The sequence below is a fragment of the Vombatus ursinus genome, unplaced genomic scaffold (assembly GCF_900497805.2).
Source record: "Vombatus ursinus unplaced genomic scaffold, bare-nosed wombat genome assembly UNPS02014821.1, whole genome shotgun sequence".
NCBI classification, from domain to species: domain Eukaryota; kingdom Metazoa; phylum Chordata; class Mammalia; order Diprotodontia; family Vombatidae; genus Vombatus; species Vombatus ursinus.
In genome coordinates, this window is record NW_020954599.1 from 33,994,766 (window position 1) to 34,020,883 (window position 26,118).

The 26,118-nt window shown below is 37.0% G+C and overlaps 1 protein-coding gene across 2 annotated transcripts in view; it reads right to left on the reverse strand.

Moving 5' to 3' along the window:
- Positions 1–26,118, reverse strand: part of LOC114024545 (teneurin-3) — a 440,254-nt gene that overhangs the window by 212,658 nt on the left and 201,478 nt on the right. For both annotated transcript variants that reach the window (XM_027837581.1, XM_027837579.1), the window contains exon 4: positions 1,052–1,290. In XM_027837581.1, the coding sequence (XP_027693382.1) occupies positions 1,052–1,290 (239 nt within the window). The remainder of the gene's footprint in view (positions 1–1,051; positions 1,291–26,118) is intronic.

The following is a 26,118-nucleotide window of genomic DNA, read 5'->3' on the forward strand; positions in this document are numbered from 1 at the left end:
CTGTGTTATGTAAATGCTTGTTTTATTCCATAAATTAAAAAACTGTAATCTGTATCACTAGCTTTTTTCTCTTCATGGGTCAGCCATGCTATGTCAGTCTATGCTATGTCTTTGTGAACACTTTCAGCATTTCAAAGCTGTGAGCCCTTTCCCTCACTTAGGAGCAGGACACAAACTATTGTAGTAATTTCTTACATTTCAGCAATAATTTCTAATTGGTTGTGTGCTCTGGCATGTTGTGAAATGGTTAAGTCATACGGCTATAGGCAACTTTCTACTAGTAGCCTGCATTACTTGGATTACTTAATAAATGAAAAATATGATCAATACTCCATCTGCAAAGATGAAAAATTCCACATATGTGAATGAGTCTATAATCCATTCATTGTTTTATGGGCCTGAAGTCCTCCAGGGAGTATTCCTGAGTGCTGGGTGATGGCCCTGAGTGATGAGCTTTACATTCCGATTGCTGAGTTAGCTGAAAGATGTGTGATACCACAAGTAGGCAGAGTTCCCTACTGACTACGCAGCCATGGAGATTCCTGTCTGATGTTTATTCCAGCAAGGGTAGGGAATATTTTCTGTGCATGAAATGTATCCGGTATACACATATTTTCATTAGGGATATACCAAAAAGCAAAAACTTTTTAAACTTCGTGGGCAAGGATATACTTGGAAATGAAATGAAAATATTTTGTGATTTATACAGTATACTTACCAGCCCAACACTAACACCTCATTCTGAAATATAATCTCTCGCTATGCTACTGGGCAAAGTGAATATATACAACAAATCACTAAAACAGAAACATGGGTCTCCTGATTTAAAATCACAATACAGCTAGGCCCCAATTAGTATGAATAATAACCCCCTCTCACCAAGTGGTTTCGTGTATTAAAATTTACACTATTTGAACTTATAATTATATAAAATATGGTCACTGGTTCCAGCTCAACGATAATACAACGTACGAATTTGAATAACGTGACTATATCAGATTTATTATCAGTACTAATTGGGACCTAGTTTTAATCAAAAATGGGGACTTACCTATAAAATATGATAGTAGTATTGCCAGGAGTACAGAGACCCCTACAGCGCAGAGGGCAGTGCATTTCCAACTACAGTATTTTGAAGACTTCTTGAATTTAAAAGCACTTCTTGATAGGGTGTTTCTAGGTAGTGGCCGAGTCGGGGGGGAATAAACAGAGCCAGATGCCATTGTGTATCCTGGTGTGGCAGTACTGAACAGTGGCGTCGTCCCTGTTCCTGTTTTGAATAGGAAATGCCTGTGGAAATGAAGAATATCACTGTAAGATACAAGTACGTGAAAACGTGAGACACAAGGTTGCTGAGATATCTATATCTTTATCTGTAGATATATAGATACATATGAGATATCTATATCTATGAGATATCTATAGATACCTAGAGATATCTATAGATAGAGATATGTCTGTAGATATACCTATAACAAGCGGGAAGATATCTATTTATATGTATGGGTATATCCAGTGTATAGAGAGATATCTCAAGGGATACATCTATATTCATATATCTCCTCTTCTTTATATACATTCTATATAGTTCATAGTATCTAAAAAGATTATGAAAGCTAATAAGTATTCTTAAAGACAAAGCAATGCCTGTCTCTTGGATACATCCCTTTTCGTACACTCAGAGCTGCCACCCTGGTTCAGGCCCTCACCATCTCATGCCTACAGAGTTAGTTGCAACAACCTGCTAGGTGATGGGCCCATTTCACGTCTCTCCATTCTCCATTCCATTGACAAAGTGATCTTCCTGAAGTGGAGATCTGACGACATCATTCTCCTCTATTTAATAAATTCTGGTGACTTCTTACTATCTCCAGGATCAGATGTGAATACCTCTCTGTGGCACTTAAAGTCATTCCCAACTGGTCAACCCCCTTTCTACCTTTCCAGTCTCTAATGTTATACTCTCATTCATATAGTCTAGATTTATATAGATCCAGTAACCAGGCCTTCTCACTGCTCCTCACCCATGACGCTCTACCTTGGAACTCTGTGCTTTTTTGTCGACTGTCTTTAGGCAAGGAATGCTTTTCCTTCTCATTTCCCCTTATGACTTCTCTGGCTTCCGTGAAGACTTAACTCAAATCTCGTATTTTTGCAAGAGGTCTTTCCTGGACCCTCCTTTCACTCCTTGCCTTCCCTGAGATTGGCCACCATTTGTACTGTGTTCCTATCTATCTAATATATATGTACACATACATGTATATGCATATATGTATATGCACATGTGTGTATCTAATATGTATGCATGCATGTCTATAGCAAATATATGCAAGTACATATACACAATGTATCTATGTAATCTGTATTATGGACATGTGTATATGTATATATGTGTATATGTTCATGTGCATCTACCTAATATGTGTATGTATATATGCATATGTCTAAATGTATCTATAGTCTGTATCTAATACACACTATACACACACTAATCTAGTGTGTATATAGTGCACATGTATATATATGTACAAATATGTATATATATGTACACTGTATCTAGTGTGTGTGTGTGTGTGTGTGTCTGTGTGTGTGTGTGTGTGTGTGTCTGTGTGTGTCTGTGTGTCTGTGTCTTCCTAATTTGAGGCTGTCTTCCCTGTTAGAAGATTTCTGCCTTACTTTGTATCTGGTCCTCTGCACAGTGCCTGGCATACAGTAAGCTCTTAATAAATGTTTGTTGACTTATATGTCTTTCCTCCTTGCTCTTCTTTTTCTTCTCTCTTTCTAGTTACTACACTCAACGTTAAATGCCTCCTTAAATATTTCATTGTGGCTTGGAGGTCGCGTTGGGTTCTCAAAGGCTAGGAGTGCAGAAACAATGCTAGGTCCTATTAAACTAGCAAAGCTCTCAGTATAGGCCTGGTAATAGGTCATAACCAGCCTACCTAAGCATACAGTGGCTTGTCCCCAAAAGGTGATCTTTTTGCCACAGCAGCTCATGAAGCCTAATACATGAGATGCCATGTTTAACAGTGGAAAGAGTCATGCACACAAATGAAATCAAGCATCCTCCATAGTGGTAGAAAAAGCCCTGCAAACATAGATTACCTACACAAGACACTGAACAAAGTATCTCCCACTACTCTTAAGATGAGCTGTAGGGGCAGCTAGGTGGCGCAGTGGATAGAGCACTGGCCCTGAAATCAGGAGGACCTGAGTTCAAATCTGGCCCCAGACCAAACACTTGGCACATATTAGCTGTGTGACCTTGGGCAAGTCACTTAACACCAAATGCCGCACTAAAAAAAAAAAAAAAAGATGAGTTGCGGGATGTGAACTAAATTATAGCACATATTGGGCCGATTCAGAACGTACTAAAACCACAAGAGTAGTTTATCAGTGTGACCTTAAACAGCATTGTATTGCTCCAGGGCTCTATACTTGGCTGGTATATCAACATTTTCATCGTCAGTGATTTAGATGAAGGCATGGATAAAAAGCTTATCAAATCTAGAGATGGCACAAAGCTGGGAAGGACAGTTAATACAATGGATGACATGGTTGGCAACCAAAAAATTCTCACTAGTCTGTAAATATGTGATGAAAATAATAGGATGAACTTTTTTTGGCGGGGGGCAATTGGGGTGGGTTAAGTGACTTGCCCAGAGTCACATAGCTAGTAAGTGTCAAGTGTTTGGTCTGAGGCCGCATTTGAGCTCAGGTCCTCCTGACTTTAGGGCCGGTACTTTATCCACTGTGCCACCGAGCTGCCCCCAGGATGAATTTTAAGAAGAATAAATATAAAGTGCTATTAAGAAGATAAAAAAAAATCAACAGTATAATTACAGGATGGGGTGGGACATGGCTAGACAATAGTTCCTATGGGAAAAATATCTGAGCAATTTAGTGGACTAAAAGCTTAATCTGCCCATCTAAAAATGTGTATGCAGTAGCCAAAGAGCCAATGAGATTTTTAAGTTGCATTAAGCGAAGCATAGTGTCCTAGACGAGGTAATAGTCACACCACATTGGAAGGAGTATTAGTTTCAGTTCTGGCCATCACGTTTTAAGAAGGCCACTGAGGAGCTTGAATGCAGCCAGAAGACAGAGATCATGATGGTGCTGGGACTTGGCCATACAAGGATCAAAAGAGAGGATGCATATTCAAAAGGAGAGAAGAGAAAGCTTAAAAAAGCAGCTATCCTTATTGGTTTGTGGGGCTCTCATATGGAGGAAGCATCAGAGTTGGTTTCATTTGGCCAGACAGGTTGTAAGTACAAACAATGGGGAGGCATATTTCAGTTCCTCATGAGGGGAAAAAATAATGATTAGGGCTGTCCCAAAATAGAAGGGTATAGTCTGGAAGGTAGAGAGTTGCTTATCACTGAAGTTCTTCAAGAGTAGTACCCATCATGAGAGCGTGCAGGGATGATAAAGGAGAGGGCAGATTGGGGGAGGGGGTAATCAGAAGCAAACATTTCTTAGGAGGGATTGGGTCAAAAGAGAAAATAGAATAAACTGAGGGTGGGTTAGGATGAAGGGAAATATAGTTAGTTTTCCACAACATGACTATTATGGAGGTATTTTGCACGACTACACATGTATAACCTGTATCAAGTTGCTTGCCTTCTCAATGAAGATGGGTGAGGAGGGAGGAAGGGAGAAAAATTAGAACTCAAAGTTTTAAAAACAAATGTTAAAAATTGTTTTCACATGCAACTGGGAAAAAGATATGCAGGCAATGGGGTACAGAAATCTATCCCACTCTACAGAAAAATAGAAGGGGAAGGGGAGAAGAGAAGGGGGGGAGAAAGAAGGCAGGGCCAATTAGGGGAAGGGGTATTCAGAATGCAAGACATCTTAGGGTGCGGGAGGTACAAGATGGGGAGAAAATTTGGAACTCAAAATCTTGTGGAAGTGAATGTCGAAAACAAAAAATAAAAAAATAAATAAATATATTATTCAAAAATAAAAAAAAAGAGTAGTACCCATCAATTGGGGAATGGCTCAACAAGTTGTGAACAACATGGTTGTGATGGAATACCACTATGCCATTAAGAAACAATGAGCTCAATGATCTTAGAAGGGTGTGGAAAGACTTGCACAAAATGATGAAGAGTAAAGTGAACAGAACCAGCAGAACATTGTATACAGTATCAGCAATACTGTTTTAAGAACACCTTTGACTAAGTCTTTCTGACTATTATAAATATACAAATTAAAAATAAAGGAGACAGGAAGAAAGACACTATCTGCATCCAGAGAAAGAACTGATAAATAGAAGTATGTACAGAATAATTTTACACATGTCTACCTATTTGTGTCTAATGGTAGGCATCTCTAGTGTGGGAGGGGGAGGAAGAAAAAAAGAAAAAAAAAGAAATGCACACAATAACTTTATTTTCTATTTGGAGGGAATAGCAAATTGTACATGGTCAGACTTGCAGTTTCATGTGCAATCATCTTTTTTATTGTAAAATGCTTGTTTTGTTCTGTGAATTAGAAATAAAATAAATTTTTAAAAAAGTAGTACTGGAGAGCAACATTTCAGAAATGTTGCAGAGTGAATTCTGGTTGTATTAGAGAACCTCTGAAGTCCTTTCCAGCTCTGAGATGGGATAGTTCTAACCCTGGAAGTGTGAAACCTATTCCTATTGGGAGAGTTCTTAGAATTCTTTATAAAAAAAACTTTAAGACCATTTATAATTCACACAACCTTAGACTGGGAACAGACGTTAGAAGCCATTTAGTCTACCTTCATGAATCTTCCTTATAAAATTCTCAGTAAATGGTCACCCAGTCTCTGCTCAAACACTTCTAGCCTCAAGGAACTCACTACCTCACTTTCAGTTCAATTGTCAGATGGCCCTATCTGCTAATAATTGCTTCTTGTTCAGCTATGTCTGACTTTTTGTGAGCCTGTGGACCATACTGTCCATGGGATTTTCTTGGCAAAGATTCTAGAGTGGTTTTTGATTTCCTTCTCCAGTGGGTTAAGGCAAACTGAAGTTAAGTGACTTGCCCAGAGTCACACATCTAGTAGGTCTCTGAGGTTCAATTTAAACTCAGGTGTTCCTGACTCCAGACCCAGTGCTCTAACCACCTAGCAACCTAGCTGCCTTCTACTGTTTCGATGAACAAAAATCTGGTATCCATTAACACAGCACAATCCACCACAAGGAAACTAATATCACTCATTTTTAGTTACACCTGACATTTAACATCTTCAGAAACACAGGCTTTAGGAAGTCAACTCAATTATCTGCATACACATCATCTATTCTGCCAATTATCTGAGGTAACATCTAAATCGCAGATAGGCTTTCCTCTGTTCAACCCAGTGGTGTCAGACATGGCCAAAACCAGTTCTATGTCCCCAGGGACTGAAAATTCATTTTACTTCTAGTGTAAACAAAGCATAATCAGGAAGGTAAATCGGTTTGGGGGAAAAAAACACAAAACACATTCCAAATCATGCAAGTCACTTAGCCAGTTTAGGGTAGCAACAAATGTTGGTTTACTTTCCCTTACTAGCTATAGTTGGGAATACTAGGCAGAATTAAGCACTGACTCAGTTTGCAAAATATGGAAATTAGCACAACTACGTGCTGCCTGGCCACAAGAACATTTCTGCTATGATAAGAATGCCAGGGAAACGCTTCAAGAATGGCACCTTGGAGATTTTCTTGAAAAGCCAGGCATGATAATCTACTATTTTTACACAGGGTTCCTTGACTTTGTTTCTAACACACTTTAAATATAAATTCGGAGAGGTGATCTATTAACTCCATGCCTTCATGGAAAAAGCAGAATTTATAACATCTTTTGGTCACAGATTTTATGAATCAGATGCACAAAATTTTTTACTTCTCTGTCCAAATGCCTGTCCACATGAATAACTTATTAGGTCTAAGTCTATAAAAACCAAATAAAACCTAGCTGGATTTTAAATAAATCTGGATATAGGAAAGAGAAAAATGATAAGAAATTGAAAATGCAACTTTTCACACTGCCTCTAGTATGTGTGGGAAGGGTTGGTTATAATTTTGTGAGTTGGTAAAAATTATAAGATTTTTATATGTTAAGTTCATCTGCAAGCTCATACATCTAAAACACGATTGTATGGGTTATTCTACGTGAGGTCATGCCTCGAAGTGTTTAAATATATCAATATGTATATATATATATATACATATATAAACATATTTATTTTCATTTAGGTACAAGATTCTTAGTCTTGGGTTCAAAATGGATGGATGCCCACTTCCCATGAACAAAAATGTCCCTCCCCCTGAAATATGCAAGAAATAGAAGGATGACAGATGAGGACTATGATTAAACTGTATCTTCTCTGCATGTGAGGTATAGAACAGTTTTCTCCACAGGAAAATTATTTTTCCTACTAACTCTCTGGCACACTTTTTTTTCCCATGGTCCCCTTTATGGGGCATGAGGCATACCAGATTATGGAGCTTTGGAATATATATGCAGCATGCAAGAATTCTGCAAATATATATTATATGCACACACACACACATATATACACATCTACCTACATATGTATCTGAATATCTGTGTACATACATATGTATTATACACATATATATGTATTATACACACACTATATATGTATTATACATATACACACATACACATACATACACACACATACGTACATACACACATATACATATATACATACATATCTATATCTATATCTATATATCTATATCTATATATCTATATATATAGATTATATATATACACATATACATATACAGTCAAAAATATATTGCTATGACCCGGGACCCAGATGGTGCTTGTCTGCACACTGGTAGACATTTCCTTTACTTTTTATACCATATTTGGGAATTAAAAAAAAAAAATTCAGCCCTCTGAGAAAAATTCCCCATTGTATTCAACAATAAAAGTAGCAGCCTCTTTTAACACCGAGCACACTGGAATGGGCTGATTTTCATTCTGATGTTTCTAATGATGCCCCGTGTGATGCTTGTCTACAGTTCCTCAGCTATTTGTGCCACCGTTTCCACTCTGGTGATGAACTAGAGAGGCACACTTGAAGAGAGACTATCAGAGACTGAGATGAGGAAAATCAATTTCAAAGCCCCAAAGCCAGCTGGTGCAGAAGGTCAGTGAACACTAACAGTTGCTCTGTGGCACCCGAATCTCGAGGGGGATTCTATAGAACAACAGCGGCCGCCACAGCCAGACGACAGCTTTGGAACCGCGCGGCATCATTAACTTGTAATGCTGTGCGGCAACAAAAAACAAAACCGACCAGGATTACTTTGTATTAGGCACAATTAATAGTTGCTTTTTTAAAACAACAACAAACGAAAACGGCTCGAGGCTTGGCGGATCTGCTTCCAAACCTCCCTTCTGATCGACGATTTTCATCCTCTGTTCTAGCTCATATTTCTCACTGCCTTCCTGATATTTCCTTCCCGAGGTCATGTCACAAATTCAAAATGAGGAGGACAAAGACTGAATCCCCCTCATCTTTCTTCCTGTCCCCATTCCCTCCCTTCTTGGTCACTGTAGTAATTCTATTATCCTCTCCAACTGACAGACTTGGTATAATTTTCAATTACTCCTCTTTGTCCCCTTGCTTCCAGGCTGTCACTGAGTCCCGGGAATTCTTTTCCTTCACAGTGTGTCTAATAGCGCTTTTTATTTCCCCTCCTCCCTTCAGGCAGGGCTACAACCTAAATTCAAATTCTGGGCGCTAGGAATCCTACCACCTCATCCCCTCTGGAAACACAAGGGAGAAGCAGTGTAGTTAAGGAGTTAGCACCCAGGACTGGGAGGCATGTCCTCAGAATTCCAGCTCTGCAACTTAATAGTGGAGTGACTTTGGGTAACTCGTTTAATTTAGCTGACTCTCAGTCTCTTGGGCTGTCCAATGTGTATAATCCTCCTCCTACCAACCTCATAGCTTTGTTTTGAAGAGTATTTTCAAATATATGAAAAATACATGCTAAATGTATACACACAAATCTATCCCCCCCTTCATATTATCTCATTTTCTTTATTCAACATTTTTCCCATCCCCCAAGGATTAATTACACTAGTTAAACCTTTATATCCCTCTTCTTAATCCTATTATCTATGGTAGAGTGAAAAAAGAGTAATGGTTGCTAAGTTCTTTCTTATGTGTATGAGGAGCTGAGGTAATAGCTCACCTCTGACACTTGTTTCCTATGTGATTTAGAGCAAGTCACTTGACCTTTCACGGTGCCTTATTTTCCTCTTCTGTAAAATTAGATAGTAGGATTATGTAGCCTTCCAGTTCTATATATTAGGATCCTTTATTCTGTTAAAGCCATCGCCCACAAAACTCACTATTTACTACTTTCAACAATAAAGCAATCAGATTTTTTTAAAGCAAATTTATGAGTCTATACTTGTACCTTGTCTATATGTTTGTATATTAACTGGTGTTATATCTTAAATTCCCCAGCATCAAGTATACAAAATAAAACAAGTTGTTATAATAATAACAACACTCAAGTGTAATGCTCAGAGTTACTTGAAAACAGTTAGAGTCAGTATGCCATAGTAGAAAGTATTTGGATTCAGGGTCAAGATATCTGTGTTCAATTGCTAGCTTTGACATTTCCTAACTGTTTCCTGGGGCAGGTCATTTAACTAATTTGTACCTCAATTTCGTCATCTGTAAAATGAGGATTAAAAAAAAAAAACAAATATAACACATGTCCTATGGTCTCCCAAAAGACTCTGGACTAACATGTACTGGGTCCATTGCTGTGGTCATTTTCTTTTTTTGGCTAACTGCACCAACCTGGATTTGCTCCAGGGAAATCTCAATGGGATTGTCACTGGAGAGATTGCTTGGTTTAGATTTCTTCTAAAACATACTCCGGGGAATCCCTGAATAAATAATCCTCTTCCCATCTGACATGTACTGTCCAAGTAACTTTGCTCTCCAGGTAGGATTTTTATGCAGGACTATCCTTTTCTTTCTCTAGGAGCCTGCTGTTTCAATAAATCTCCTTTCTATGGAAAATCTAATCCTTCAACTCCCAAACTTGGATATTCTTGAATTTGGACTTCTTGAATTCTTGAACCCAAAAACAACTCCCAAACCTAGCACTGCCCAGGAATTTCCCTTCTCTAAAGGCCAAATTCTGGGATCATGCTGTGTAGTAAATTAAAAGCCTCCTCTACTCACACTGGACCTTGGAGTTCAGGAACATTACCCATGAGCTACTCTTTGGACTGCAAGCACATGCCTGCCTCTCTCATGTGCTGCTGTTGCAAATCACCATCAATTGCTCTCCTTCCCTTCCCCCACTTAGCTGCATTCTGGAAAAAGGCTAAGGAGTTTTGACAAGCAAGAGAGAGTGAAATGGGCCAAGATGATCTCACAGACTTTTTTATACACCATGGGGAAGAGCAGCTGCTCTGCAAGAGATCATCCTTCCTAAATTACAAACCTTCAGTTTCCAGTATCCCAACAATAAAGTACTAGTAGGCATACTCCAATTCCATGGGGAGGATTTCCTCAGATGCATTCAAGCACAAGAGACCAAGTGGATTCTCTATAATTCCACCCTTACCCATGTCACGTGCTTTTTATTTTATTTTATTTTTTGATAAATTTGTTCAGATACACCAGGCAGAGAAAACTCTGTATATATAATATTGCAAAGCCATTCATCAACCGCCTTCCAAACTAGTCATTTTATACATCTATAATTAAACATATGTTCTGGGAATTTTTAACACTTTAGTTTAAGTTTAAACTGATAATCTGGTAGAGAAACTGATACCTCACAGGGCTGTTGTGAAGAAAGTACTTTGCAAGTCTAACAGGCTATATAAATGTGAGATATTACAACCAATTGTTATAAACAGAGGACTATAACTTAGAGGATAAATTTACCCACATCACCATGAAGTCATCTTGTGCTTTGGAAGATCCTACCAAATGAGAAGCTTCCGTAAAGTCTCTGTACTAAGATGAGACAGACAGCACCAGACAATCGGCCGGCCATCGTACATGTATTTGGCCACTTGCTGCAACTCATAAAAACTGTCTATAGAGGCAAGGGATGGTGGAGAGAATCATAAACAACAGTGATAGAAAAAGTATCCCCAACGATGACATTATGTGTCTTCTTGAAGCAGCTGGAGATGTTTGTTGCTTGCTTTTGGACCAATGGGTATTCTCACTGGTATAGGGAACTCTGGGTGAAGAGCTTCTTCTCCTAAAGCTCAGGGGCAGCTTCTCTGAAACTTCCTAATTGTTTCCTGGGGCAGGGCCTGACTGCAGAAGCATTTACTCCTTCCCTCCTTCTCTGCGCCCGCCCCCCCCCCCCGGTATTAATATATTAGAGGTTGTTTTTATTTTCTTCTCTTTTTTCCCCAATGTTTGCTGACAAGGTAATCTACATTAAATAAATGTTAACACGTGAAACATACACAAGGGAATCCTGCTGTCCAGACTTCTGGTTGCATCTAAGCAACATCATCATAATTTCCCTGGAAAGTAAAATGTTTTTAAGTAAAACATTAGTTGGGCTTACTTAGATGCTCTGATTTCAAAGTGGATTTACCAAGAAGTTGGAATGGGTGTTTTTGGTTGAATTTATAACATACTTAGATTCTAAGACTTTTAAGTTTGGAGACATTTTGAAGCCTGAATTCTTCTTCATTCCAGCAGAGTATGGATTATAGGATCACAGACTTAGAGGTGGAGGAAAACTCAGAGGCCATCAGGTTCTAACCCTTTACTTTACAGATGAAGAAACTGAGGCTGACAGGGGTTAAGTGACTTCCCAATGGTCACACAGCTAGTAAGTGTCTGAGTAGGGATGTGAACCGAGTTTTCCCTGACTCCAAGTTCCAGCATTCTATTCACAATTCCAGGCTACTTCTCAGACACACCTATAGACTTTTAAAGGACTTATTAAAGTTTTCATAAAATTTCTTTGATGTCAAATGGCTCTTTGAAAATGATGCTTTCTGACCTAATAACAAATTCCATACTTGTGGATAAAAATTCCTCTTGGATAAATTAGGATTAGAACTAATTGCTATGGGCAAAATAGCTCTAATTATATGATTTTTGGGGTTTTTTTTATCCTTGCTCTCGAAGAAGACCATGACATCAGGGAGGTGATGCCGCAACATGCAAGTGAATTGGATTTAAGTGAGGGAGGACTGTGCAAAGTCACTAGCCTCATTTTCTCATCCAAGTCATCTGGGTCGAGTAGCCAGATATAGATCAGGATGACTGGAGATGGCCCTTGATATAGTTGAAGACCATGGTCTTTTTTCTTTATTGCATTTAGACAAACACAGAGAGACAGTGTTGGCGATGAGAAGGTCATGAGACACACACAAGTAGTGACCGTTGCTGCTGTTGTTTCCAATTCCATTCTTTCCAAGGACTTCCTGCCATATCTGTTAGTCTGTGCCTACTCTGGTGGTAAAGTCACTCAGAATTATAAGCTTGTCCTCATTTGGCACATGGATGATGGGCCTCCAGGTCTTCATAAAATTCTTCTTTGACCTCAACAGGGTTCATCATGGTGAGATGATGATAGGGTCAGAACAAAGGAAGGTTTGTGCATATGTGGTTTAAGATGGATGGAAAAAAGGAAGGATGGAGGAAAGAAAGAAGAGGAAGGGAAGGAAAGAAGGATGGAAAGAGAAAGGAGGAAAAAGAAAGAAAAAGAAAGGGAAGTGTATGCTATGTCTCAAGTACTGTCCAAAGCACTTAGAATACAATTAGAAGGAAGCAAGACAATCCTGGCTCTCAAGAAGCTTCCATTCTAAGGCAGCAGCTAACACATGAGGGGAGTTAAAAAAACATTCAGACACACAATCAAGTTACAGGATGCATGCTATCAGCCCTTCTGCAACTTGTATTGTTTGACGAACAGGAAAATATGTTTTGATGAATACTGTCCGGGTGGAAACAGCACATGTTTTTCAAGATCTCCCTGAGATAAATGATTTTGCCCCAAAGCAGATATTAACCATTATGGAGACAGCTTGAATAATATTTAGAATCTGTTCTATTTAATATCCATTATAGAATCTTCAGTCACAAATTTTAATTCAATTTATTAATATGTTAAATGTGTATTCATCAATGTGTTCAGAACAGAATAAAAATTTGGGGAAAAATCATTGTTCTTAATTAAGTGGCATTTAAGATAACACTGAAGAAAGCAGTCTCACAGAAAGAATTACCTGGTTTTTTTTCAAGGCCGGGTTTCCTGGTGTTCTTGCCTTCTGGCTACCTGATTCACAGAAACCTAGCACAATTACTGTAGGTACTGGGTTTAAATGCCTATGTACTTGGAAGGAGACCTCAGTCGATGCTGGCCCTCAGAGGCTCGGCAAGGCTCCCCAGCTCTAAGACTGCAGAGGCTGCTCCGAATTTTCAGAGAGAAGCCCACCCACACTAGCAGCTGCATAAACCTGCAGAAAGCATTATGCAGCCACTTATTATACTGTCTTCTGTGAGCAATCAGTTCAATGACAATATCACGGAATCACAGGACTCAGAAGAACCTAATAGCTGTTGCCAAGGAGGGCTACAGTTTGGGCCTAACTAGACATGAAACACAGTCTTACTCTACTCCTTTTACATTTTCAGGTGTTCCCTTCCAGGTCGTGGAATCACACATCTGAACACCATCTCAAAACAACCTAAAGCCTACCTCTGTCTGCTTCTCGATGTGCACATCGGGTTCTGAATGATCAATCATTGCTAATATTCAAGTTGCAGGGGGGAAGGACTTTGTATATCCCAAGTTCCAACTCAAAGTCAAAAAGCAAAAAGCCTTTTTTTCTGTTTTTTTTTTTTGTTTTTTTTTTTAATCTTATTCTGTCCTTCTGTTATTTTGTTTTCAGGTATGCCATCTCAATTCTACCCCTTCTAGACACAAATTTTTCCTCCTTCCTCTTTAATTTCCTTTCCACTATTTCTCACCTCTTGGCCTCTTGTCATATTGTGATTCTACCTTTTTTTTCACTGGGATCTCCGAAGTGGGCCCTAGGTTTACTTTCAAATATATGGGTACCATGGATCACTGACCTAGATCTCTATGAATATCTATAGTGATAATTAGCAACTTAGTCCAGAATAAGAAAAAGTAATTCTTTCTGTAGGGCTGCTTTTTTCCATTTTCCATTCAATGGGGGGAGGGGTCATAAAGATTCTTTTGTTTTTTTCTGATAGCTTCTCTCTCTCTACGTCAATGTATCATCCAATAATCCTCTTCCTTTTTCCAAAATAATTTTTTGTTATTGTTGTTCCCTATTAATATTGTTCTTGGGGTTAGGAACCATAATTCAAGAAGCAATTCTCCCGAAGTGCTTACAGCTGACTGAAATGCTTTAACTATTTTCTTCCCACAGATAACACTATTTCTTCACCCTTAACTTTTCTTATTCAGGTCATTTTCCTAGTTATTTTTGCTAAGATGTATTCTCTCTACTTGCAAACCAAAAAGAATACTTAACTAATTTGAATACTTTTCCTTCCATTAACAAGGTTTCACCATACCCTGAACATCTACCTATCAAGCATACCTTGAGAGGCAGCAAAACATTGTGGATAGAGTGTTGATCGCCCTGGAGTCAGAAGGACTCCGGCTTCAAATTCTGTTTCTGTCACTTCCTAGCTATGTAACCATAGACAAATCATTTCCCTTCTCAGCTTCCTGAGCCACTCTGTAAGACTCTAAGTTCTAAATACAGATGAAATCATAAGTTTGGACGAAAGAACACCATGTTGATTCCTGTAAATCCAAACGCTCCATTGTCATTTTTAAGAGAACAAAAAATACATCAAAATTTAAAATTGTCCTTTCTCTTCTTCTACTCCACTTGTTTCTCTTCCCTTAATTTTGCTTGTTTTTTCCACACCTTCATATCCCAACATATCCCTCCTCTCTCTTTCCAGAGACCCATCTCTTATGCCATTCCCCCATCCAGAGAGCCTTCCCTTTTAACAAAGAATAAAAAGCAGTTCAAGCAAAACTAAGCAGTACATAAATCAAGTCAATTATCATGTACAGAATTCTACATCTACAATCTCCATCAAGGGGGTAAGGAAGTGACATTTGCATATCTCTTTTCAGGGCAAGCTTCTTCAGGTCATAATAATTATATAGTATTCACTTTCAATTTTCCATTTTTTCCATTTTCATTATTGTAGTCATTATCTGTGTCATTTTCTTTGTTCTGTTTATATGACTTTGTATTAATTCACATCTTCTTACGCCATTCTCTAGTCTTCATATACATCATTTCTTATGGCACAGCAATATTACATAGTACCATAATTTATTTGGGAACTCCTCCCACTACTTTGCTTGCAGCTTTTTGCTACCACAAAAAAATCTTTTGGTGTTGATGAGGTCTTCCCTTTATCATAAACCTTCTATGGGTATATGCTTAAAAGTGGGAATCTCTGGGTCAAACGGTATGGACATTTTAGTCACTTTCTTCTCATCACTCCAGACTGCTTTCCAGAATCACCCTCCCCATGCCCTACTCTTTCAAATACTGATAAAACTGGCAATCTTTGTAAAGATGCTACAATTGCCAGGCAACCTTCCTGCCCCCAAACACATACACACACCCACCACTATACAATGATACTTACACTCACATGTCTTACCCTATTTAGGTCTCTAACAATGGCAATCCCAGATATCCAAGATCATTGTAAAAATACAATAAACTTATCTATTCAGAAGATGTAGAAGCAAAGGATCATAATTGCAGCAAACATCACACACTGGAATATAACTACTGCTGTTGAAGGTGAAGTGTTATTTTTCTCCCTACAGAAATTTTTCAAGAACATAAATCAGTTTCACAGTTGGCATCACAGTCGGATGTAGAAAAGTCTGGATAAGGGCACTTGACTGGGGAAAAGTCAATGAAGAGTGTTGGGAAACCTAGTCTACTAAATTTCACCCCTGCTTACTGTGTTATTCTGAGTGAATTGCTGTTCATCATGAAAGAGGGTGGGGGTGCCCTAAGTACCATAAATGAGAATTAGAATCATTGGATTGAACAATTGTTGAAGGTTCCAACATTAGCAAAGTCCCTTCAAGAAGAGGTTGGGAGCTACCTGTCATGGATGGTGGGCCTTAATACACGCACACAACTTATGAGGTGAGAATTTTGTTCGATACAAAAAAAGACAAAAAAACCCCTATTTATTGATTGCTTACTCTAAGACAGGCACTGTGTTAAGTGCTGTATAAATATATCACATTTGATCTTCACAACCCTGTAAGTTAGTTGCTATTATTATCTCCATTTTACAGTTAAGGAAACTGAGGCAGACAGAGGTTAAATGAATTTCCCAGAGTCACACCGCTAGTAAGTGTCTGAGGTCACATTTGAATTCAGGTCTTCCTGACTCTGGGCCCAGTGCTCTATCCACTAAACCATTAAGCTGCATAGGAAGACTTAAATTAAGTAAGCAAAACCAGGAAACCAAATATACAGTAACTTATTTGATTTACACCAATGTAAATGAATAATAATAATAATAATAAAAAAAGCCACCACCAAAACAACAAATCCGAATGCTGTTAATGATAATGATGAAGCTTGGCCCTGAAGAGATGAGAAAATGTACCTTCTTTCCTTCTTTACAGGGGCAGCTAGGAGACATAGTGGATAGAGCACTAGGTGTGGAATCAGGAAGACTCATCATCATGAATTTGAATCCAGCCTCCAACTGGGTGTGTCCCTGGGTAAGTCACGCAACCCTATTTGCCTCAGTTTCCTCATTTGTAAAATGAGTGGAAAAAGGAAATGGCAAAGTACTCCAGTATCTTTGCTAAGAAAACCCCCAAAAGGGTCATGGAGAGTTGGACATGACTGAAAAATGACACTACCTTCTTGCCCTTGTTACAGAGATGAGGAGTGATGGGTGTGGAACACTGAATGTACTGTTGGCTTCAGTGAACACGTTGGTTAATTTTGCTGAACTACTTCCCACTCTCCCTTTCCCTTTTCTTTTTTATTCCTTGTTATGAGGGATGGTTTTCTGGGTAGGGAATACACAAATTTTAAAATGAAAGTGATATAAAAACAAGAGATACCAATACACTTTAAAAATATTCCATTCAGGTCTCGGTCTCTGATTCTTAGTGTCTATGCAATCCTGGGTGAGCCACTTAACCCTTGTCTGCCTCATTTTCTTCATCTGTAAAGTGGGGATAAAAGCACTTATGTTGTTTTAATGATCAATGGGATATTTATAATTTTTTTTGCAAACCTTAAAGTCTTACATAAATGTTGTAATTATTATTAGTTGTATACAACTTTATAATCAGATTCCTATATAAGCTGGAGGCCAGATAGTATGATCACTATAGACCAACTCTGGATTTCTACCACTAAGATTCTATGATTTCATAAGGCTGCCAAGAACTACTGTAGATCAGGTTTCAAACACTTGTCTATTTCTTCCCTACTCCCTGTTTAAACAGTAAAATACCTAGGGGAAAATGAGGGAGACATCTGAGTTAACAAATATGTAGTATAGGTGTGACTGAAATTTAAGAAGATTGATTCCATTAGCCACGAACAAAAATCAGTCTCCTTTATGTGTATAAATAGTCCCATCTTGCATACCTAGAGTCACTTCTTCTGACTGCTCTCAAATAGATTCCCCCCGCCCATAGATTTAGATGATCACATAGTTAGAAACAGAAAAGACCTTGGGGATCACCTTGTTCAATTTTCTTATTTCACACAGGAGCAGAATGAAGTCTGGATGCTACTAATTTTTTATTTGGGGCATCTGTGTTTTAAAAGAAATATCAGTTCTCTTAACCCTCTGACAGGCTAGAACAGTCATTATCACGTAATGGTAAGACTTTGGGACAAGTTTCTCTCAGTGTTTGAAATGCATTAGTCCTCTTTAGATCCATATTTCTACTTCCAATCAATCTAGATTAATAACTGTATTGTATACATCCATCTGATGTTTGAATCAGATTTGGAGGAGTTAAAAAAATACACATAGAAACTGGCCCATTTACAAATTAGCTGGTGGGACTTGTGCAAGAGCAGAAAAAAGCTTAGTTCAATTTTTTAAAAAAGTTAATTAAAAACACTTTTAAAATCCAGAAACAGCAAATCCTAAAAAAGAAATAAAATTTTAAACTACTGTTCAGTTACTTTGAGCTTCAAAATGGAATTAATTTTTCAAATCCCATTTATTTTAATTAAAAGAAAGGCTTTTAAAAATTAACAATAGTTTTATTCTGTTCATTAAAAACATTAAAAAATTTAATTCTGCTATTTTTCAATCCCTTGATCAGAGTTGCTCTCTGCACTTGGATAGACGAAAGTGTTTTTGCAGATGGTCAAAATTTAAGAAATTTAAGAAGACAAATTCCATAAGCCACATACAAAAATCAGTCTCCTTACTGTGTATAAATAGTCCTATCTTGCATACGAGAGTCATGTACTTATTAATAAGTTATATGTTGAGTAAGTCATTACTTATGGAAATCAACATATTGTACTTGTCATATAATTAGTACTCCTTATAAGAATCTTTGTGTCTGTTTTCTTTAACTGCTCTTCCTTTTGTTATTCTTTTTACAAATTCATTAAGTTAATATGCTTTTTAAAGGGAAAAGGTTAAAAAAGTAAACATTATGAGCATCCATTAAAGTGCAAATAACACACTTCTGACATGGAAACAAAGAAACCAACGTATGATGATTCTAGCTGTGACACAGTGCGCGAGTGTGGTAGAAAAAATACATCGTCATGCTGATAGCATGGTGTACTTTCAAATCTATTACACTCCTGAAATGATGTGCTATTTTCTCTGGACAACTTTCACACCAGGAAATGATCCCTGCAAGGAAAAAATTTTAAATCAAAAGCTTCTAAATGAAATAAATTTTGTTACTGCATTACCTCAATTAATAAAAGCTAACCCTGATTTTTATCTAATGTCACTACTTTGCTAAAATAACTCACATTTTTATATTAAAAAAAGAAATTTGCATGTCTTAGTAGCTCTACTTTTTAAAAGCAATTACGCATGTGTGTACACTTTGTTTATAATTATACTGGATATGCAAAAATGTTCATGGTGAGTTTAGTCAGCATTATGAGTTAATTGATCTAGAGGGAACAACAGCATCTTTCTCTTTTTTTTAGGTACAGCACGCTTGTTTGTGTATTTCTTGTGAACATTTTTCATTAATTTCTAGTCATTTTACATTGGGGATGCAAATTCTCAAACAATACTAGTAACAATTTTATTAACCATGAGCCTAACTAATGAAATCTCAATTTAAATTAATAAGATATATGAAGATTACTTTTGAAAAAAAGATTTTTCCTAATATACTGACTTTTTATTTATTTGTCACTAATCTAGGTGGAAGGAAGAGGCAATCTGAATTTTTTTAATGAAATAATCACAACAGAATAACATATCTGGGTGTTTTTAATAGATCTGAATTTCTATTTGAAGTTAAATGCATGTAGACTATATCTATAAGCTACTACTGAATATGTTTAGCTGTTAATAGTTTTTGGCTGTGTAGATGGACAATCAATGGAATCGAACAGTTAATGATCTGAATCAATGATTAAGTTGGTTAAAATAAGTGGAACGACTATGTCACAGTTTAATTACTTTGGTGAATTGACAAGGCCTTAGAATAATCTTGCCTTGTTTTTCGGCTTTCACAAGCTGTTCACTTAAATGGGTTAATATATTAGCTTGATTGCTTATCAGCAACTGATATTCTATAATGAAATGTACACGTCATTTTTTACTAAATTAAGAATGGAAATAAAAATATGACATTTAAAATTTTCTGAGTTGATTTATCTTTCGTTTGATGAACATCAAACTTCTTCTTTTGTAAATGACAATCACATCTGTTTCTAAAAATCCAAGTTATCATAAAACAAAGAACTTTTAAAAAGTAGGCAGCATAACCTGCCAAAATTTCAAATCGTTAGGACATGGAAGAAGAAGCCGTAAGGTAAATGGGAGAAGGCCTCAAAGGGATCTGCCAGTCCAGAGGGGACAAAGGGAATAAAATGACAGAGAAACAATGCAGTATATCGGAAAGAACAGCGGATTAAGAATCAGGAAACCTGGGCTAGTCTTAGCTCTGCCACTACCTCTGAAATCTTGGGCAATCAATTTCCTTCTCTGGACCTCAGTTCCCAACTTTGTAAATCAAGATGGTTGAAGCAGGTCGGAGTTCAGTCTCAAATTCTGCTTTATTACATAACCTCTCCCTCTCCAGATCATCCACTTTCTTGCCCTTTTTCTCTACAACAAACTCAAGTTACTAAAGTATTCTGTGAGTAACCAATATATGATTTCAGGCTCTTTATTGTCTCCTGTTCTTGAAACAAACCTTGGCTTTCCCTCTGGAAATCTTTCTCCCTTCATTTACTCACCTACCTCAAAGAAACCTATGCCAACTATAAGATAGCATGGTGATCACACCCAGAACCAAATAATGGCTGAAAAAGCTATCTTGGCTCCTAATGCCACTTACAGGAGAACTGTTGGCTGGCACATTGTATAGGCTTGGTAAATATCCAGACAATTAAGTATTTTTCCCCTAAAGCCAGAGACAAGAGGAAGCTGAGGAAAGGGATTTAGAAGAGAAAATAAATGGAGCACGATAATTTCTGGCAGCAGCATTTTGAGATGAACAGAATGGAAGAAGGTGAGATGTAAAAGAAATCATAGAGAACACAGCAGTGGCATCTGAGCGAGATTAGAATCAAACAGTATTTATTAGGCTGCCACATATGCTTAATTGCACAGATAAGATGTTAAGCTGTTGAGATGAAGAGCAAAGAATAGAGAAAAAGCTTTATAAGAAACTCAACAGGCTTTGCAACAGGTTAGAAAGAAGGGGAAGAAGAGATTTTTTTAAAAAGGCAGGATAGAAAAGGTAAGGAGACCCTAGAATCAAAGAGACAGGTAATTACATTTTATGTATTAACCGGCTATAAAAACTGAGGCTCGTTTTTCAGAAAAATAGGCAGGATTTTGAAAAAAAGAATAAGAGATCATTGGCTTGGAGAGATAGAAAGGTAAATTTGGGACTCATGTGTTACGAAAGCATTAAAACTTGTAAGAATAAAATCATCAAAGGCTATAGAGAGAAGAGGTAATAAAGTTTTAGCAAAGAAGTACAATGGAGGACTACCATCAGACCTAAAATAAAAGTGAAGGAGAAAAAACTGAAGAATGTCTCGTAAGATAGACATGAGAACAAAAAAAAAGTCATCTAATCCCAAGCTTAATTCTTGAAGAGAAGGAAGAAGTAGGCTTCAAGGTGAATAGGTCCTAGCTGAAAGAGGATAATGATAGACGAAAAACCTCTAGTTATGATCAGCCAAAGAACTTCCATGACCTAATTTGATCATGTTCCCAAAGAAAAAACTGAAAATCTGTTTGAAGTTATTATGAATTCATTTCCTGAGGCACTGTCCAATTGAATGAGGCACATGGATGGTTCGTTATGTGAAACCAAAACATCATTACAGTATATGGCATTGTAATTTTAGAGGGCTAGGCTTATGAAAATTCTTTAAGGCCTATTATAAATGATTAATGCATGTTTTCCTGGTGCCTTAATTGCTATTAAAAAGAAGCTGGTTACTCTGGAAATCACACTAATAAAAAAAAATCTAACCCCATTGTACAACAGCTCCATCAAACTCAGAATTCATAAGAGATCAGGTCTAGGTTACTGCCTGATAGGGAGACATATATCTCTTGGTGTTTTTATTGATTCATGCTAAAATATTTACCACTTTAATTAATTAAATGTTTCAAAGGTATGAAGAGTTACCATTCATTATATCTTGAATAAATTAATTTTTTCTTCTCAAGACCAAATTAAAGGACTTGTGATCTATAAAGACTCACTTCTTGTTTAATAATAAGAGCAAGAAGAGATAACAGAGGGACAAAGATCCAGTACAATTAACTGCTTTGGGGTCTACAGTTTGCTTACATTGTAGCATCCCAATAAAATTTTAAAAGAGACTAAATATTTCTATCTAGCAAAATAGTTTTCATATTCTTTGGGAGAAAAATGCCATGAATAGTCATATACTCAATTTAAAACCAAGGAGGGAGAACTGTGCTTAATTCTGAGTTCCATTAGCTAGGGCAGGGACTTGGAGGCAGGGAAGAATCTTCTTGATACTCACTGAAATCATTAATAGTAGGCCTACTCGGTCTATGGGTAGGGTTGGTTCTGAACAGATTGAAGGTATCAGGGAAAAAATGGGAAAAGTTGTTAGCAATTATAATAGCATAATCAATTGATCTCACATTAAAACAGCTCAGGCTATTTAGATATTTAAATAAAAATAAAGGAATAAAAAGCCATTCAATATGCAATTTCATCCATTAATAATTAGCAAAGCATTTACCAAACTTCAAGGTAAAGGTAACGGAAACATAACTAATAAGCTATCAATGCTCAAGAAGCATTCATAAAATAATTAACCTTTAATAAATCTTTTAGTAAATGAAACACATTTTGTTGACATTTAATAGGTAATTACTGAATGACTTAATTCACAGTATATGTGCATTTATATTTATATGTATACACACATGCACACGCCCCAGAGGACTGTGCAAGCAAGTATTTCACTTCATCACTGCTAAAGGTCAGAGTGACTGAATAAAAGTAAAAAGAATGTATTTCTTAGCACTGGACTGATCATGCTACACCTTTCAAACCTTTTGTGATATTCTCCCATTCAAAGCTTTTCGTTTGCTCTTCTAGATTTCTCCAACGGTTATTTCTCATGCTGATAAGCTATATTGAGAGGCATAGTGTCTAGATCAAGGGAGGTCCTGTGGTACTATAACCCTGGTCAGACCAACTCTAGAACATTGTATTCAGTTTGGGGTGCCATATTTAAAGCAGGACATGAACAAGGTGGGACGTGTATAGAGAAGAGTGACCAAGATTCTTAAGGGAGGGGAGATTATTCCACACAAAGAATATTTAGAAGAACTGAAGATGTTTAGCCTGAAAAAGGAGCTTCTTGGGGCAAAGGAGAGGTGCAGACATTACAGCTACCTTCAATTATTTAAAGGGTTATCATATGGAAGAGACTTGGTTTGCTTGGCCACAGAAGAATCAACGTTGAAAGTTGCAGAAAGGCAGATCTCTGCATGGGCATAAGGATAAAATCCTAACAACCAGAGCCAAATCCTGGTGGAATGGGTTACCTTGGTAGGCCACTAGCTCCCCCCATCACTAGAAGTCTTGAGGGAAATGTTTGTAGGCTCTTACATGCAGAAGCTGTAATCACGTACGAGAGAAAAAACAGTAAAAGGAATGAATGCAGTTTTAAAGTTTGACTTTAAGAAAAAAAGATTCTTACCTGTAGGGCTAGGGTGGGATGGAGTTAATGATCACAACAACTTTGTGCCTTACATAATAGGAATTTCTAGTTTTTCCCCAAGCTATTTTCAATAATACAAAATAAAGTAAATAATAAAATGGAACTACTCCAGGCTGGCTAAAGCACAAATCTATCAATTGTAGCAAAAAATCAGTAGCAAAAATTTATTCATTAGAGTAAAGAAATAAACATTTTGGTTTGGATGAAAGAAGCTCGGTCTGGTAGAAATATACTTCCTAATAAATCAAACTGAAAGTTATGCTGAAATATGGAATGAGAAAAAAATAGCAACCTCCCCTTCTGACTTCCTTTATAATCCCCGGAAACTAAAAAGTCTGTAAAGTATTCTTGATTTCATAGATTTGCAGTAGGAAGAAGACCTGGATTTGAATATCAATTCTCTGACTCAGTACTGGTCTTACCTCAGCCAGGTAATTTCTCTTCTCTGGCCCTCAGTTTCCTCATCTATAAAATGAGTGCTAGACCAGATTGCTAAATCCAAATCCTACTGCCCAGCGCAATTATACCACTATATTACACCATGATAGTCAGCTATAACCAATCTATGAAAATGGTTATCAATAACAATTAATTTTTATCTTATAAATGACAATTACAGAGTTGGGAGGTAAGAATAGGCGGAAGGACCTTAGCATAGCCACAAACTAAAAGAATGATCCAAGGTTAAACTACTTGTTGGATAAAAAATAAAAAAAGAAAAAGAAAACCCCCACACATAAAAGGAGAGACAAGCTAACCCAGCTAAAGTTGTTAATGTAGCTGAAACTGGGCCTTAGAATCATACACAATAGGAGACTTTAACTAAAAGAAGAAAAAAATCAATGTCAAATAAGACTGGTTCTTCACCTCAATAGTTCCAACCAAGTGAGATTATTAAACAAACCCCAGTAGCACTGTGTTGGCTACAATGTAAGATATTCACACTGCAGTTTATATTTATCGGTTGAATGACTGAAAGTTTAAACGCTGTTTACCTTGGATTAACAGCATTAAAAGATGTTATACCTGGATGGCAAGAAGAAACTAACAAAAAATTTTCAGATTAAAACAGTTCATTTTACTTTGCAGGTGACAGTCAATGGGGAGCAGTGTTCTTCTTTTCATACACATAAAAAGAAACCTTGTCATCTGATAATGTTTCTTTTTCTCCTGCTTCAATCCTTGAAAATAAGGACAGGATTAATATAACTATACTGAAGAGTCACTAGGTGTTCCTATGAAATGGATAAACACCTTAGCAAAAATCTATCTCCCAGCAACCCCTCACTCAGCAATTCTGTATAGGAATGACTTCTTAACAAGGTCTAAATGTGGTAAAATCCACCATAATCTCACCTCTGACTATTATGGCTAATAAAAAAACAAACAAATAAATAGCAGACCACACCTCAAAATATCAATTATTTGTGGAAGATTTCCCTATCTGACAAGAACTACTGGAAAAACCAGAAAGTAGTTTGGCAAAAGTTAGGTTTAAACTTCCATCAGATACCATATATCACAATTAACTCAAAAGGGATATAAACCCTTAATATTAAAATTCACACCATTTAAAAAAAATAAAAAAGAACCATATCATGAGATGTAGAGAACTTTCATGGCTGTGATTAAGTGGGAGAATTCTTAACCAAACAAGGGATAGAGGGGAATCACAGAAGACAAAACCAATAGTTTTGAGTACATGAAACTGAAAGGCTCTTGCACAAAACAAAACCAATATAGAAAAAATAATAAGGGAAGCTGTTAATTGAAGGGGAAAATGTATACATGTGTGTATGTGTACATTTGTATCAAATATTTCTGAGAAATGTCTGACATCCACGATATATAGGAAACTAATAAAAATTTGTAAATCCAAGGGACATTCCCCAATAGATTAGTATTAAAATGCTCTCAAAAGAAGGATTGCAGACTAGTAATAATCATATGAAAGACTGCTTCAAATCACCAAAATGAGAGAAATGCAGGTCAAGACAACTCTAAATTTTGACTCACTCCCCAAATAGGCAAAGATGACAATTGATAAAGATACCCCATGTTGGAGGGGCTGTAGAAAGACAGGCACACTTGTTAGTAGAACTGTGAATTGGTTCAATCATTTTGAAAAGCAATTTGGAATGATGCAAAGGAAGTGTCAAAAAATACCCTTTGATCCAGAGAGCTTACAGTTAGGCACATATCCCAAGGAGATCCAAGTCAGAAAGAATAGCACTATATACACTAAAATTTTATATAAGCACTTTTTTTTTGTGCACTTAGCAAAGAACCAGAAAGAAAATAGATGTCTACTGACTAAACCGATTGTGATAATTAATGTAATGGAATATTACTCAGGTGTAAGAAATGATGAATATGAAGATTTCAGGGAAGCACTGCCACCCTTCTAGGAAGTGGGACAAAGTAAAACAATCAAAATGAAGAAAACAATAGACCAAATGATTACCACAATACTAATGGAAACACATTTAAAAACCCCCAAAATGAACACTGTTCAATTCTAATGACTATATGTTGGCCTTAAAGAAAAGCCGAGGACATTATTTCCTTCCATTTGCTGAAGAGTTCCGGGACTCTGGATGTGGAGGATTGCATAAAAATGGAGGGGGGAAGAGACTATGTACAAAACTAAAG